At 37.0% G+C, this 18,539-nt stretch overlaps 1 protein-coding gene across 4 annotated transcripts in view; it reads right to left on the bottom strand.

The window, feature by feature from the left end:
- Positions 1-18,539, bottom strand: part of map3k15 (mitogen-activated protein kinase kinase kinase 15) — a 41,849-nt gene that overhangs the window by 4,898 nt on the left and 18,412 nt on the right. For all 4 annotated transcript variants that reach the window (XM_079806509.1, XM_079806508.1, XM_079806510.1 and 1 more), the window contains 10 exons: positions 18,351-18,508; positions 14,374-14,557; positions 10,809-10,986; positions 6,681-6,855; positions 6,410-6,595; positions 5,861-5,966; positions 5,548-5,779; positions 3,158-3,273; positions 1,931-2,040; positions 1,749-1,825 (listed from right to left, as the gene is read on the bottom strand). In XM_079806509.1, coding sequence (XP_079662635.1) covers positions 1,749-1,825; positions 1,931-2,040; positions 3,158-3,273; positions 5,548-5,779; positions 5,861-5,966; positions 6,410-6,595; positions 6,681-6,855; positions 10,809-10,986; positions 14,374-14,557; positions 18,351-18,508 — 1,522 coding nt within the window. The remainder of the gene's footprint in view (positions 1-1,748; positions 1,826-1,930; positions 2,041-3,157; positions 3,274-5,547; positions 5,780-5,860; positions 5,967-6,409; positions 6,596-6,680; positions 6,856-10,808; positions 10,987-14,373; positions 14,558-18,350; positions 18,509-18,539) is intronic.

The raw sequence follows: 18,539 nt of genomic DNA, 5'->3' as shown, positions 1-18,539 counted from the left end.
TGCAACAGAGAGAGAGCGCACGTGAGAGAGAGCGCTTCTGTTGTATGTCATTCAGCACGATTCCTGCAAGTTAATCGATAAAGAATAGTAATTGAATTGTAATTTTGTGATACAGCGTTATATACATATAATTATAAATGATGTGCTGGACTGTCATGGCTAATGCAGAACACTGCTGAATCTGTTTATCAGAGGGGATTTAAAAGTGGGTATACGCAATGCCGACTGATAAAGAAGTGGGTATACGCCGTATACCTGTGTATAGCCTGCACTACACCAGTGGGTTTAGGTCTGGAGACTGGCTAGGCCACGCCAGAACCTTGATATGCTTCTTACAGAGCCCCTCCTTGGTTATCCTGGCTGTGTGCTTCGGGTCATTGTCATGTTGGAAGACCCAGCCTCGACCCATCTTCAATGCTCTAACTGAGGGAAGGAGGTTGTTCCCCAAAATCTCGCAATATATGGCCCCGGTCATCCTCTCCTTAATACAGTGCAGTCGCCCGTGATGCTACCACCCCCATGCTTCACAGTAGGGATGGTGTTCTTAGGATGGTGCTCATCATTCTTCTTCCTCCAAACACGTTTAGTGGAATTATGACCAACAAGTTCTATTTTGGTCTCATCTGACCACATGACTTTCTCCCATGACTCCTCTGGATCATCCAAATGGTCATTGGCAAACTTAAGATGGGCCTGGACATGTGCTGGTTTAAGCAGGGGAACCTTCCGTGCCATGCATGATTTCAAACCATGACGTCTTAGTGTATTACCAACAGTAACCTTGGAAATGGTGGTCCCAACTCTTTTCAAGTCATTGACCAGGTCCTCCCGTGTAGTTCTGGGCTGATTTCTCCCCATTCTTAGGATCATTGAGACCCCACGAGGTGAGATCTTGCATGGAGCCCCAGTTCGAGGGAGATTGACAGTCATGTTTAGCTTCTTCCATTTTCTAATGATTGCTCCAACAGTGGACCTTTTTTCACCAAGCTGCTTGGAAATTTCCCTGTAGCCCTTTCCAGCCTTGTGGAGGTGTACTATTTTGTCTCTAGTGTCTTTGGACAGCTCTTTGGTCTTGGCCATGTTAGTAGTTGGATTCTTACTGATTGTATGGGGTGGACAGGTGTCTTTATGCAGCTAACAACCTCAAACAGGTGCATCTAATTTAGGATAATAAATGGAGTGGAGGTGGACATTTTAAAGGCCGACTAACAGGTCTTTGAGGGTCAGAATTCTAGCTGATAGACAGGTGTTCAAATACTTATTTGCAACTGTATCATACAAATAAATAGTTTAAAAAAAAATCATACATTGTGTTTTTGGAACATTGTGCATACATTGTGTTTTGGTTTTTTTTAGATTATGTCTCTCACAGTGGACATGCACCTACAATGACAATTTCAGACCCCTCCATGATTTCTAAGTGGGAGAACTTGCAAAATAGCAGGGTGTTCAAATACTTATTTTCCTCACTGTATATATATATATATATATATATATATATATATATATATATATATATATATATATATATATATATATATATATATATATATATATATATATATATATATATATATATATATATATATATATATATATATATATATATATACACACACACATTTCATTTTTTAAATTATTTATTACATATCAATGGCTTGCATGATCAAATAATTGGGCCTCTTTATGCAAATGAGCATTATAAACAATGAATCATTAAATGAAACTGAATCAAACTGAACCCTCACCTAAGCCTGAGGCAGCGAAGGTCTTCTTTAGTCACATCGCAGAGAATGTCATTGAGTGTATAATCTTCTGCAGCAAACTGTCAGAAACCACAAGCACTTGGCATGAATCTTAAACAGTGAGTCATATCGTGGGAAAGACACTACACACACACAGATTGATTCAGTGTTCAGTATGTTTTCACCTTATCTATGGTCTCGGAGTCGGCACCCTGCTCTTTCAGCCAATCAGTGAGCTTCTTGTCAGGCTCAGACTGCGCAGCAATGTGAAATATAGAGGGGTTGGAGGGTATCTCTGATGAAGACAAAGAAAAGATGAAGGAATATCGCACTATGATTGGATATGGTTGTTATGGTTGCATATGATTGGTTCGTGTGATAAATCCCGCCTTTTGTTTTCTTGTGCAAATCAGTCTGAATGAACAAAATGATGGTGTTAATGGGAAGACTATTAAAAAGTAAGTAAACAACTCAGTCACCTAGATATGTGACCCTGGACCGCAAAACCAGTCATGAGTCGCACGGGTATAGTTGTGGCAATAACCAACAATACACTTTAAAAGGTGATTTTCTCAATATTTAAATTTTTTGCACCCTCAGATTCCAGATTTTGAAATGGTTGCATCTCAGCCAAATACATCAATGGAAAGCTTATTTTTTCAGCTTTCAGATGATGTATAAATCTAAATTTCGTTTTGTGGTCCAGGGTCACATATTACCGCTTTCCCACATCAAAATCAAACATTAAAATGCATTTAATGCAAGCGCAACAAGTGCCTGAAATACTGAGGCCGTGTACATTGCTCAGTGTAGCACAGGCTAGAGTAGGGAGGGAAAAAAGGAGGAGAAAGAGGAAAGGAAAGTTTTTTTTTTTTGCCTTTAACATTGCCTTTAAATTGCCTTTATTTATTATTTTAGATTTTTTGAATGCATAAAAAGAGTTACAATTTAATTTAATAAATAGAACATTACATTGTTAATGTAAAAAGACAAAATATAATTGTATTTGTTTTTTTTAAATGTTATGTAAAGTAATGTTATTTAACCAGTAAAATGTGACACCATTAAGTTTAACTAGGACATACATTTACATTTGATTTATAAAAAAACATTGAAAGGACTTTGCCTCCTTGTTTATATATTTAGGAGGTTGCCTACGTAGGCACTAGACAGCATGGCGACTCGCTAGGTTTTTGTTTTTTAACAGATCTTGTATTTGCTTTGTTCTATGAACTGGTTGTAAACAACTCCAGAGGTCAGAACGGGGCACGGGAAATCAGATAGTGGTGAGTTGACACTTTCCCTATTACTATTGCGTCCAGGCCTACATATGATTTCAGTGTAAATAAAGTGAATGGCAGAATAAGCGAGTCTAAATCAATAAGTGTGTGTTATCTTGTTGCACAACTAACCTGAAGCAGACTGCTGTCGGATCCTGATAAGCTCGATGTCGTGTACCCGCTGTTGGAGAGTTTGTCTCAGTACCTGCTGATACTCCTTCTCTTTCTGTACCAGTTCTTCTAGCAGCCTGCAGGGGGAGACATAACAGTGAAACACTTTCTCAAACTATTCAAGCATTATGAACAAATTGTAGTCTTGAAAAGATCACATTTCACCAACTAAATTTAACAAGAAATGTATGTCAGAACACAGAACACTTCCAAAAACAAAACAAAAAACACATCATAAAATCACCATCAAGCTCTAAACTTAAAAGTAAAACAAGATTGTATAAAAAAGCACAATTATATACGTGTTTTTCACAAATATGATAGAAACAAAGTAAAAAGTACTATCATAATGGAATTTATTGCTAATATAATCTAAATCTATTTTGAAATATATAAAATACACTACCATTTCAATATATTTTTTTGGAAAGAAATGAAAACTTATTCAGCAAAGGATGCACTATTAGCATGATCAAAAATGACAGTACTGTAAATGTATTTATATTTTATGAAAGATTTTTATTTAAAATAAATGGTATTCTTTTGAACTTTCTTATCATCAAAGAATCCTGGAAAAAATTATCAAAGTTTCCACAAAAATATTAAACTACTTTTTAAACATATTTTAAATTGTAATATTTCATTTAAAAAAGTCTGGGATCAAGATTTTTTTTTTTTTTTAAAGAAATTAAAACTTTTATTCAGCAAGGATGCACTATTAGCATAATCAAAAATTACAGTAAATGTATTTATATTATATGAAAGATTTTTATTTAAAATAAATGGTATTCTTTTGAACTCTTATCATCAAAGAATCCTGAAAAAATTATCAAGGTTTCCACAAAAATATTAAACTTTTAAATTGTAATAATATTTTACATTTATTACTGTTTTTACTGTATTTATGATCAAATAAATGCAGCATTGGTGAGTAAAATGGCTTTAAAACGGCATTTGTAGAAAAATAATGATCCATTGCCAAGAAGAAATATTTATGACAAGTATTTTTTATTTTAGTTATATTTTGAGTCTTTTTTTCAATTCACTTGCATAGAAACGGATTATGGAAACTTGTTTCCGCCACAGAATAAAAAATAAAAAAGGTAATTGCGACTTTTATCTTGCAATTCTGACTTTTTTCTCTATTGCAAAATATATTGTGAGATATGCCTGGTTTCACAGACAGGGCTTAGATAAGCCAGGATTAGGCCTTAGTTCAATTAGGACATTTAAGTAGCTTTTATAAACATGCCTTTGAGAAAAACATTACTGGTGTGCATCTTCTGACACATTTTAAGATCTGTCAGGGCAAGTTACTTTTAGTTAAAACAGCTCAAACATGCATTTTAGTCTGGGACTAGCTTAAGGGGGGGGGGGGGGGGGGGGTGAAATGCGGTTTCATGCATAGTGAGCTTTTTACACTGTTAAAGACTTGGATTACCATCCTAAACATGGACAAAGTTTTTTAAAAAAAGTTGGACGTTTGATGGATTATTTCTGTGCCAAAAATACTCCTTTCGGTTTCTCATAAGTATCAGAAAGTTTTTTTTTCCGAGTATGGGTATATTTGACGTCAGATGGGGCGGAATGTCCTTGTACGGGCCGTATGGGCTCTTCTCCCGGAAGGGCGCGCGCGCGCGACTACAGCAAGAGAGCAAGCCGGCTGCGCTGCAGTCACAGGACTTCACGGAATCCACAATGTCACCAAAGCAAGACAACCCTGCACAACTGCCCAAAAAACCCAGCATTAATGGGACAGTGGATGGAGTTTGTTTTTCCGGAGCAGGAGTTGTGCAAGTGTTTGTTTGTTCCCTGAATTTCGGCGACGATGGTTTATAAACAAGGTACAGTTCAACCCCGGATTTGTAGCTCGTCTAATGCTGAAAGATGGAGCAATCCCAGCGATTAAGGTTCACGGTCTTGAAATGTCTTTGTGTTGTTAGCTATCGATTCCGCCGAACGATACGCCCCCAGTCGCTCGGCTTTTTTCGGAAAGACTCGGTAGAGCCTATCTTTCTTTTATAAATATAATAAAACTAAAGACTTTTCGGAGATATGAAAGATGCAATACTACTCTATAGGTACTCAAGATTGACATGAGATTGACTCAAAATGAGTGTTTCACCCCCCCTTTAAAACTGGTCTATGAAACCGGGGGCTAAACTCACAATTCTGACTTTATAACACGTAATTGTGAGATATAATCTCACAATTCTGAGAATTTATTCAGAATTGTGAGATAAAAAGTCGCAATTATCTTTCAAATCGTTTTATTCCGTTGCGGAAACAAGCTTCCATAACGGACGGTAAAAATGACTTTGAGTGTTTTATAAAGGAACTGCGGTGTGTACCTGCTAGTTTCCTGTTTGAGGCGTCCGAGCTGGACTCCCAACGGGTTCTGTGGCCGCTGAGCCTCATGGGATATAACTGAACTCAGGGTGCTGACTCCAGATGTGAGGGCTTGATCTTCCTGCGTCGTTCGTGCCACTGATCCAAATTCCCCATCATCCTCTTCATCTACTTCATCCGCGTCCTTATCGGCGCCCTCACTTTCTGATGCAGGCCCGAAATGTGTCTGCAGCTCTAGAAGAGAGAGATAAACTGTTGAATAAGGTCTCAGTCCTCCTGTTTCTGGTTTTCCTTCTTTTTCTATCACTCACACACCTGGAATTAAAATCGTAACAGCTGCCTGCACAGCCCGTCTGATGATGTTGTCCATTGCGAACATCCAGTGTGGTTTAATGTGGTGGTTCCTCAACACTTTATTCACCTGAGACACAAACAGTGAGGAAAGACGAAGGATAATAATGTCATCACACTCAAACCAAACAGAAATGAGGCACTAACAAGATTCAAACTCTTTATCAGAGTCTTATCTACTTTTTGTGGCAAAATTGCTCCAAGATTTTTAGCACTACAGAGAAAAGAAGAAATCACATGTTTTTGACGTACAGCTATGTATGTGTTGTGCGATTATGGAACACTGAAATTCCCCCGTTGGTGGCAACAAAAGATAGAAAGATAGAAAGAACATTTCCACAATAAGCTCAAAGCAAAAATTTCAACAAAGAGCTACAAAATTTATTTTGAGATAGAGATAAAAAGATTTTATCAACTGTGCATCAGTCTGGGATGCATGTCTGGGAAAGACACGGAGATTGTATACTGTAGCAGCATTACAAAATAATGCCATTTATACTGCAGTCCACTCACAGAATCCTGGAAACCAAACAGAACAAGCTGGATCTGGTTTATTGACGTGCTGTCAAAGTCCAGGTCCAATTTGAGTTTTGATATGGTTGTTGCCATGACGCGTCGCTCTGGGCAACGTATAAAGTCCCGTAAGATGCAGATGATCTGTTTGATGTGGTCCACTGACAGCTTCAGCTCCTCCTGACCCTAAAAGTCGAGGACACAATAATCATTGCACGATTCAGACAATTCACACACTAACACACACAGACAAACACGCAGGGATACACACCTGAATGTGGTTCTCCATGAGGTTGGAGGTGACTTTATCCTGGTCCTCATTGAGGACCTTGTAGAGTATGGCGCGTCTCTCGCTGTCTTTCTTCAGCAGGAAGAGGCCGGAGTCGCTGTTCTCAGAGGAGGCTGGAGAGCTGCGGTCTTCTGCTGTAGGACTCTCATCTGGAACACTGAACCACATACATTTAAAACTTCATTCAGAGAGATCATATGAATCCAAATAGCCTTCCATTTCAAAATACTTTAAATATAATTCATTCCGGTGATGGCAAAGTTGAATTTTCAGCATCATTACTCCAGTCTTCAGTCACATGATCCTTCAGAAATCATTCTAATATGCTGATTTGGTGCTAAAGAAACATTTCTTCTTATTTATTTATTTTTTCTTCAAGATTTTTGATAAATAAATGTTCAAAAGAACAGCATTTTTAATAAATTGAATCAATCCTTGCAGAATAAAAGTATAAATGTTCAACATTTCTGAATGTTTGTGTATATATACGCTTACAAACGCCATGGTTCTTCACTTCTACTATGGTAATACAGTGTTTTTGGAAATATACATGGCACTTTCAGAAGTACCTTCTAGTATGATATACAGAGACGGCCTTCTGTATTCCCATTTCAAAGAAACAGTCAGAGCCCCCTCCACCCCTCAATAAGAAAAAGAAAATATTGTATTGGTTATGCGCAACAAACTTCCGTATTCTGTAAAACAGGTCTCATCGCTTCCGGTTTAGATCTTTTGTATGCGCTTCATTAAATATAGAACCGTTTTATAGAGCCTCCTTCAAAAGAGCGAGCAAAGATGAATATAAGCAATGTTCATCGCATATGCAGATTGATATCTAAAAGTTTTTTATTTTTCTTCTTCCCAGTAACAATTAGATGTTTAAACCAAATAAAACAGCAACAATAAAAAGAACTAGCTAGGTTAGCTGATTACCTTAAAAACCTATAGATATCGCCGTCAGGTTGTACTGCTATTAACACTTTCTCCGACAAGTGGATGCAATGAGACCTGTTTTCCTGTTTGTATATGTGACGTCCAGCATAAAGCCAATTGCTTTATTATCTCTGTGTCACATCCTCCAGCTGGAGGGCCCATGAGCTCCTCCAGAGGGCACTCCTTTTGTCTCTGTGTTACTATTAAGGACTAGACTGGGTAAACCCAGCCTGATCTGCCAGCGATTTGATTTCGCCCTGCAACTCAGTCTGGAAACCTGTACATTTATTTCTACTACTTCTGTTACACTTTTGCGGGAACCAATCACAGACTGGCTTATCCACCTGGCGTCCTATTGGCGGGTTTAGCAAGATGACGGATAGAGAAGTGATGGGTCGTTGCCTCTTCATAAGATAACATTTTTAAAATGTTGAGTGTTACGATCATTTATCTGAGACTTGGCTAAAGATCCAAATGCGGTCTTTGCTGAGGGTAATCCAAAGAGTAGTCAAAAGCAGGCAAAGGATCAAGTAGAGATCACCAACGATCATGGTCGTTGCCCGTCGATCACGCCTCTTGTGTTCTGATTGGTTGAAGGACTATCCAATTGCGTACAAAGTCATTTAATTTATGCTCGTTTATCACGCCTCTTGTGCAGTAGAAAATACATAGCAGACTCCCCAGACCAATGTTAAATTGATTTTGGTCTGGTGATAGCCAGACAAATTAAGGACTACATTCCCCATGATCCTTTGCCTGTACTCATTCAGCACACTTGTATATTGTTACCTTGTTTGCTCTGGCTTATTTAAGTGGTATCTTCCCGTGCATTCTTTAAACATGCTAAAAAAATCGTCCCAATAAGTCCCCATAGACTTAACATGGAGAAAAGGTTTGTGTGATCATATCTCCTTATTAGAACTTCACAGAGACTTGGGGCTGGTCTCATTTGAATCGGCCTATCAAGCAGCCAATAAGTAGTCACATAACAACTTCATAGCCACCTCCTAGCAACCAGTTACAGCACCCTAGCAACCATATATCAACATTAACGAGCCATATCTCACCACCAGAGCATTGTAGAAATACAGAGTTGGGCTCTTTTGACTCAGACTGGCCAATAGTCTTTAAATATCACCTCAAAAACGGTATAGACACACCCTAGCAATCATTTAGAGTACCCTAGCAACCATATTGCAACATGAATAAGCCATATCTCAGCCCCAGAACATCGTACAGACATGTTGTTTGGCTTTTTTGCATCACAGTAGCATCCGAGTGGATCTTTTTTTGCCACTGTCTTGCTTCTCCTGGATCTTGTGTTCTTTTCTTCTGCCTGGTTCTTTGTATTTTACACTGGGTTGTGTTATACTGATCTCTATCTTGGCCCTTTGCCTGCTTTTGACTACTCTATGGATTACCCTCAGCAAAGACTGCATTTGGATCTTTAGCCAAGTCTCAGATAAATGATCGTAACACTCAACATTTTAACAATGTTATCTTATGACGAGGCATTGAGAGCAAATAAATAAAAATGAGAGAACAGGGATAAATAAGGGTTTTAATAGGAATTAGAAGGCTTTCTGGTGACAGAGTGCTGCAAAAGCCCAGACAAGTTTGTCCTTATTCAGTAATCCCATAAAAATGAGTTTGACAGCAAGTGCAGACAGTCTATTTCCGATAGTTAATCTTATCGCAGGTATGATTTTATCAGCCGCAGGCTGATAGAAAAATAAAATGATGGGAAATGATACTTGTAAATATGAAGCTAAAACTGTCATTAGGTGGTGGCAAACAATTGTTTTAATGGGTGAGTCAATGACCCATTCCATCAAACGATTTGTTTAAAACGGCTGATTCATTCAGACACAAAGCAAGTGACAGTTGCTGAATTCGGAGCTATATACAAGCATACTAATCTTATTAATTCTACTCTTATTAAAATATTCTTTTTACAAAAATAGTTTAAACTGTAAGTCACCTAACTTCTTGTTTATTGAACAGTTGTATAAAATCAATATCACATTTGCAATCGTGCTGATATTCAGGAAAAAACAGCACTCTTGCTCGTGTGGTATTGCCTAAATATTAAAAACAAGAACTCATACAGGGACATCTTATCTATTTTCATCATGTCTTGAATTTTGGCAGCATTTTTATTAATTTTGGAAATCATGTCTCGATCATTTCCGACCGTTGTGTGTGGGCGAGCACAAGTGGAAGCCGGTGAAAATGGTTTATATAAAAATGGTAGCCATTCTGTACCATGGTATTACTAGCCGATGCCATCACATTCTGTATGGCACCGAAACAATGTTTTTTTAAGGCAGGGCTATCAATAAATTAAAACACTTTAATCTAATGATTTTTATAATATAATATAATATAAATATTAATTAATATTTGGAATTATTTTATAAATGTACATTTTTTAGTTAAAATATATTAGGTTGAATTAAAAAATAGAATTAAAAATAAATTGCAGCATTATTTATTACATTTTATAAACAGTGTTGTGCTCGTAGATCTCAAACTTTTTGAGCTTTAAAATATCAATTAGTGAATTTAATGGAGTAAAACATAATGTATCTGAAAAGTAAACTTTGGCAGCCAAAGTATAAATAAATCTGGAGTGGTGATTAAGAACTTGATTTCGTTAGAGGAAAGAGGAAACGTGGTTAATGTGTGACAGCTCTGTGATTTAGTGTGTGCGTTGAAACCGAGGTGAAGAAGTGGTCAGTAAAGTGTTCACGGGATTATTTTATGAGCAACCAGAGAGCACCTGTTGTAAAAGGCATTATCTCATTACACACATACACCTGCCCAGAAACCGCGGCCCAGCACACCTGTCTCCTCATTCCTTTGTGTTAATTAAACAACGTTTCCAAGGAGTCCACTAGCTGTCAGGACAGGCCTCAGCGCTTCATGCCCAGGAAGTTGATTTACTGTTGGGCTGAGAGCTGAAGCGGCCGCGGGTACTCAAGCTCCGTAAACACGGTCACGTCATTAACATTCCAGACGCTAATCCAACGCTCAAATAATCTCATACATATACACACTTAAGCAACTACAGTTATCGCTGAACAGTGCATGACCTAAACTCGTCTGGACCGGTTTTTGGACCCTTATTAGCCCTGATGATGGCTCTACTTTCACCTTAGTGCTCTCTGAGCTCACCTGAGGAAGTTTGAGTTGGGTGGTTTGATGAGGTTCTCGGAGCTAGAGCGTTTTTTCTTCTCAAAAAACACGTCTTGTTTGGAGTCGCAGTCTGGAGACACGGAGCCCGGTTCACTGCTGCTGCTCCCTGTGGCTTCCGTCTGCAGCTGTACTGGTAACGAAACACTGCGGATGTAGTCTAAATGGAGTAAAACACACACACACACACACACAGTTATGCATATGCATATACATACACATATATATGAACTCATTCAGTCAGACGACTCAGACCAGAGTTTACCACCATTTTAGGGCTTTTTTTCCCAAGCTTAAGTGGAAAAACCTTTAAATAAATATGAATAAAGTCAAGAGTTATATTTTTAATTAATTAAAAAAATATATATATATATATTAGGGCTGTCAATTCAACATTTTCATTTTACTGTTATTAAAAAAAAACAATGAAAAATTAACAATTAATAATAATAGACTATACAATAGACATAAATATACAATATAAATACCTCTATACACATACCTAATAAACAAACAATTTATTTACGTCTAAAGTCCCACTTTGTAAAACCTGTTCAATGATTAATTCAAACTTCCACATTAATATAAATATATATTTTATTAGGGTTTTTAAATCAGCAAATATGTGAGATTAACTGCAATTAATTGGATTAAATAAATTGACTGACAGCCCAAATTTAATTTAATATAATTTAATTTTTAACTTGCCATTTGGGTTTCTATTACAATATAATAGCACAACATTGTTATAATAGCTCAACACTTTACAATAAGATTTGATTTGTTAATGCTAGTTAACTACTGCATTAGTTAAAATGAACAATGAAAAATTACTTATAAAGCATTTATTAATTTTAGTTACTGTTAAAGTAACTTAGTTACTGACCTGTTTACATTTCACTGCCAGTTGTATATTGTGTATATAACTGTGTATGTGACAAATAAAACTCTTGAATCTTGAATCTTGTTAATTTCAACATTTACGAATACATTATTTAAATGAAAAGCTGTATCTGTTAATATTTTTTAATGGACCTAAGCTAAAATTAACTATGAATTAACAATGAACAGTTGTATTTTTATTAAAACTTGCATTATCAAAGATGAATAAATACTGTAACAAATGTATTGCTTATTGTTAGTTAATGCATTAACTAATGGGACCTTATTGTAAAGTGTTACCCACAATATTACATTAATACTCAAAACTTTTCCAGAAAGCCTCAATAGTAATATTAAAATCACTGAGAACAGAAAGCATAGAAAATTGCAAAGAATGAGGAAAATGATACGTCACAAAGAACCAGAGTACACAAAGAACATGCACTCAGTATCAATACAATCACCAGAAACCAGCAGAACATCAATGATTATGATTTGATGGTCCTCAGGAACACACAAGGACACATAGATGGGAGACACAAACCTTGCCACACTGTTACACAGAGAATCCAAGCAGCCGATTGGATGGCGTGAAGGGAGAAGGAAATATTGAGTTATCATCTGCATGCTCCAGATGCAAAGGCTGTTCCAAAATATACCTCCAGGTTCACACATATGTACTCCGATTGCAGTGCGTTTTTTTGCGTGCCAATGTTAACAGGTTAGAGCGTTCACAATGCACACAGATGCGGTCCGGCAATGCGTTTACGCACCGAATCCATTTTTTTTGCTGTGCTGCACACATTGTTCGCATTAGAAAAACATAAATGGATCGACACAAAAATGTAATAATTGCATATAATTAAACTCTATTGTGTGTTCCAGAGTCAACATATGGCTTTTTGCCAAGGGTAAAGCAAGGAAAACTACACCTTACATCAACAAGGTGACATATTGGATGGCACTCGTATCTTTGTGGAGGTGGAAAAACAAGTTTTTTAATGGCCCGCAGGATAAAGATCATGGGGTCATGAGAGGGAGATGTTTTTCTCAATTGTTAGTTAATTTAAAATGTCTGTGACTTTAACATAAAAGTACATGTTAAAATGTTTTGCCACTTGCTTGAGTAACTTAATGTATAAATCTAGCAGAAATGCATTGAAGAATACGTTGTTTAAATTGAGTGTTTAAACGTGAATACCTCTATGACAGATTTTATATCTGTACTGTGGATCAGTTGCGCACTGCAAACGGAGTATGTGTGAACCTGGCGTGAGAGAAACTTTTTTTTTGGACCAAATTTTAAGGTAACGTAGCATGTATGCTTCACGGAAATTGCATTTTCCAGAAACCAATTGCAATAACCTGAAAAAATAAATTCAAGATAATTGTGCAAAATTCATGGCAAATTACACGCTATTGTTTTAAAAGTTTTGGGTCAGTAAGATTTTTATTTTATTTTAAAGAAATTACTTTTATTCAGCAAGGATGCATTAAATTAATCAGAAGTGATAAAGTAAAGACATTTATAATGTTACAAAAAATTTCTATTTCAAATAAATGCTGCTCTTTTGAACTTTCTATTCATCAAAGAACACTGAAACCTGAAAAAAAAAAACTTATCATGGTTTCCATAAAAATATTAAGCAGCTTTTTTAATATTGATAATAATAATCTATGTTTCTTGAGCAACAAATCAGCATATTACAATGATTTTTGAAGGATCATGTGACACTTAAGAGTGATGATGAAAACTATTTTAAAATGTATTCAAATAAAAAATTAGTTGTTTTAAATTGACTGTATTTTTTATCAAATAAATGAAGCCTTGGTGAGAAAGAGACAAATTATTTCAAAAACATTTTTACTGACCCCAAACCTTTGAACGGTAATGCATTCAAAATTATATTTAATTTAATATCAATAAGTATTAACAAAAATAGTAATTAAAAAGTTGAACCAAAAATAATACAAAATATTACAAATACGTATGTAGGCTATATACCATTATGCTTACTAGAGTATCAAGCCATTAGCTTAGCAACATGCTAATATCAAACTATTAAAATCAACCAAGGCTTCTGTGCAAAAAGGCATTTATGTTGTTCAGAGAGTCACTCACAAGCTTAAATGACAGACAGTCAGCTCACTAGTATTTGGAACAGAGCTCGTCACTCACTAATATTGTTGTTTTCTGTCAATATCAAAGAGAAATCGGAGTGGTTTGTAAGACAGCATTGTGCATGGTTGTGTGAAAAACCACACCCTGAGAATGCTTTTCATGGACAGCGGGGTAGCTGACGTGCGGCAGGATGGAAACAATTTGTGATGGTAGCATGAGGCCGTACTGTTGGTTTTCCTCGGACCCCTCCCCTTTTTCAGGTCCTGTTGTTCCTACCCATCTCTTGTGCGAGTTCAATCTGGACTGCAATCGGCCGGCTGAGAGCAGTTCGGACCTGCTGCGAGTATCCCAGACAGCGTCGAGAAGCAGGAATGCTGGGCTATGGGGGGGTTTGGCAGCTCTGTGTGTTTGCCTGCGAGCAGTGTGCGCTCTCTCACAGACTCAAAATGCCTTACACACCATGGATATGACCAGAAGGGTCAAACCAGGTCGCATTATTATCACAGCTGTGGAAAGCACGTTAGACTTGGTAAGAGACGTTACCTGAGGGTTTGAAAGCGATCTTGTTCTTTTTGCCTTTAATGTTTTGACGCAGGAACAGATCCTTGAGCAGGTCCCCGGCCGTCGCACGTTTATTTGGGTCAGGCTCAAAGCAGGAAAGGATGAAGGATTTGGCCTCTGACGAAAGAGACTCTGGGATCTCCGGATGGATCTTAAACATGCCCACCTGGTACAAAGAAAACCGAGATGAACGGATTAATAGCCTATTGAAAAATATGAACGATATATGATATTTTACAACAAAACAAAAAACAATGCATCTCTACAAATCAAAAAACATTCTGCGATGACCCATCATTTTTCTATTCAGAGGATAGGATAATTTTATTTTTTATTTATAATTTTAAGAATAAACAAATAATTGAATATTATTCTTATAATTATATATTTATAATTATAAAGACCAAATAAATAAATAAATACACTTAAATGATACATATATACATACAGACACACACACACACACACACACACACACACACACACAAACACATTCTATATTATTTTTTATAGTACCTTAAAAGACCCAAATGACTGGAGTAATGGCTGATGAAAATTCAGCTTTTCGTCACAGAAATAAATAATTAAACATTCTTTTAAATTGTAATAATATTTCACAATATTACAGTTTTTTTCTGTGTTTTTGATCAAATAAATTGGCATGCACTCCACTAGACCCCTGAAGGTGTGCTGTGGTATCTGGCACCAAGATGTTAGCAGCAGATCCTTTAAGTCCTGCAAGTTGCGAGGTGGGACTTCCATGGATCTGACTTGTTTAGCACATCCCACAGATGCTCGATTGGATTGAGATCTGGGAAATTTGGAGGCCAAATTGCTCCTCAAACCATTCCTGAAACATTTTTGCTTTGTGGCAGGGCGCCTTATCGTACTGAAAGAGGGTCAGCATGGGCACCCTGACTGGTCAGCGGCTATGCAGCCCCATACGCAACAAACTGCGATGCACTGTGTATTCTGACACCTTTCTATCAGAACCAGCATTAACTTCTTGAGCAATTTGAGCTACAGTAGCTCGGGCCGCCCTGCCCTGACCCTGCCGCCGGTACAGGGTCCACTGTTTTTCCCTTGGACCACTTTTGATAGATACTGACCACTGCAGACCGGGAACACCCCACAACTGCAGTTTTGGAGATGCTCTAACCTAGTCGTCTAGCCATTGCTCCTTGTCAAACTTGCTCAAATCCTTACGCTTGACTAGGGCTGGGCGATATGGCCAAAAAATTATCTCGATAAAATCTTTTCTTCATATCAGTCGATATTCAAATTTAAAAGGCAGATTTTTGCTCCTAAGTGAAAGTTATAGAAACCAGTCTGTTAATTGTGGTTTTAAACTTCTCTTTATTGTCAGAATATGACAAACACTTCATGTTTTTGAATTCCTTACACTTTTCCAGTCATTTTTCCTTAAATAAATGTCTTAATATTAAAATGAATGTCTTTCTGCATGTGCTAACGGGTGATATTGTTTCTAGTCATGAAAATGCTTGATTTTGGCATTTATCTTCAGCTGCACTATTAATAATATTACATGTCTTGTCTTAGAAATGCACATTTGACCGCGAGTTGACAGTAGTAGTAGTTAGGAGTTAGATGTACATTAATGTTCATCAACAAAAACACGGACATCTGTAAAAATTGTAACAACGTCATTTTTATATGGTAAGATTTTAATATATGACTGAGTTTTATTCAGATGAACCATTGGTCTTCCATAGTATCATAGATTTAGATCATGATTACCACAGTTAAAAATATGCATAGAGCTCTTCACTGCCATGGTAAAATGTATCTAGGCTACATGGTTTCTATGGTATTTGTGTGAAAGACAGTGGCCTAAAAACATTTAGTAGCCTATAAATGCACAAATTCTATAGCTAAATAAAAATACTGTAATAATATTCCATTACTCCTTTAATACATTTAATACATGTCTAGTCTACATTAATAATATAATAGTTAAAAGGTGCACGCTGACTGGCTGTTGTCGCATTTATTTCTGCTGTGTGATTGGGTGTTAGAGTAATCTATATAGAGTAAAAATGTCCAGAGCTTATATCGTTATCAACATAAATTTTTATCACGATTCTATATGGTACAGTTTTTTGATAAAGAATACAGAGTGCAGGTAGGAAACTCTGTCTCTGATGGGGTCCAAAAGGAGAAAAGAAAGAGGAGTCAGAGAGAGAAATGCCCTTATCGAAGGCCATTAGGCTACAGACATGTGGCTACGCACAGTAGCGCGTAGGGCACCACAAGAAAATGCTCTCTCTACATAAGTGACTCTAAGTGATCTACTCTAAGTGATCACGCTTAAAGGGTTAGTTCACCCAAAAATGAAAATTCTGTCATTAATTACTCACCCTCATGTCGTTCGACACCCGTAAGACGTCCGTTCATCTTCGGAACACAAATGAAGATATTTTTGTTGAAAGCTGATGGCTGAGAAAGGCTTCAGATAGGCCTCCATTGGCATTCAGTACATTTACACTTCCAAGACCCATAAAAGGCACTTAAAACGTTGTTACAAAGTCCATCTCACCACAGTGGCTCTACAATAATTTTACGATGCGACGACAATAGTTTTTGTGCGCAAAAAAAAAAATCAAAATAACGCCTTTATCCAACTTGTTCTTGTCTTCTGTGTGTGCCTCCACGACGCATGCGCGAGAATATGACGCAGATCCGGCGTTCGGACACATGACCCAGAAGCGATTTGTTTACAAGCAGAGGAAGACGTGTGTGTCTAAGCTGTTGAATTCTACATCGATTGTGCTTTAGGTCTCGGCGTAATGCTCAAAATGGGGCTAAAGTGTGCATTTCATGGATTCCCGAACGGTGGCGCTTCGTCATATTCTCGCGCATGCGTCGTGGAGGCACACATGGAAGACAAGAAGAGGTTGAATAAAGTCGTTATTTTGATTTTTTTTTGCGAAGCAAACCAACCAAGAACGTCGGGAATGTATTGACGTGCGTAACGAAACCTGCCTGTTTCCACGGCCTTTAAGACTGAAACGATAGGCTACGTCTTTCTGTTTTTAATAGCCTACATTTCTTATAGATCATATTTGTTGTGTTTTTTTTTAATAAGTGTGCAGCACATATTCACATAGGCTATTCATCTAAACGCAATCACACTGCAAAAAATTCTTCTTACTTAGTATTTTTGTCTTGTTTCCAGTCTAAATATCTAAACATTCTTAAATCAAGATGCATTTACTAGATAAGTAAAATGACAAAATATATTTTTTCTTGTTTTCAAAATGAAGTGAGTTTTTGCTTAAAACAAGCTAAATTATCTGCCAATGGTCTTTCACCTTTGCATGTAAAAGGTTTTTGTCGTTGTTTTGTGAACACCTAAATAAAAAAATCTGTTTTGTTGAATATGCCTATTCTTTGACCATATATCATTTTAAACTACACTTCTGATGAATGTGGTGTGTACCATAGCTGCTTTTATAAAAAATAAATAAAAAAAACAGACAATTTCTTTATGAAGTAACTCTGACGTCATGATATTGATTATTTTCTTAGCACCCCCACATATTGGTCTATACCCCCACATAAATCTGGCACAGTGCATGTTTGAGGACAAAATGTTCACTTGCTGCCTAATGTATCCCACCCACTAACAGGTGCTGTGGTGAAGAGATAATCAGTGTTATCCACTTCACCTGTCATAATGTTATGCCTGATCGGTGTACATACATACATACATACATACATACATACCATACATACCATACATACCATACATATGTACATACTTTTGTGCTGTGTTGCTATTGATATATTTTAGTTTTTTTAATCAAAGTTGGAGTTAAAGGATATAATTTCTATAATAATTATAATAATAATTTCTATTTTTTAAAGATATATTTATTGGGAATATACAGTGCATTCCCTTTTTTCATTTCTATATTTTTAAGGAAATATATTGATACCTTGAACATGGCAGCCTGTGGCTCTCCCAGCTCATGAAAAGGAGGTTTGCCAGTCGCCATCTCTATGATGGTGCAGCCCAGGGACCAGATATCAGCAGGTGCCCCGTAACCTCTAGGGCCTTTATCGATGATCTCGGGGGCCATGTACTGCAACGTGCCTGGAAAGAGATTTACCAGAGAACAGCAGAA

This window comes from Gobio gobio (assembly GCF_949357685.1).
Source record: "Gobio gobio genome assembly, chromosome: 23".
NCBI lineage: Eukaryota > Metazoa > Chordata > Actinopteri > Cypriniformes > Gobionidae > Gobio > Gobio gobio.
Note: the sequence above shows the minus strand (reverse complement) of the source record. Positions and strands in the feature narration are given on the sequence as shown.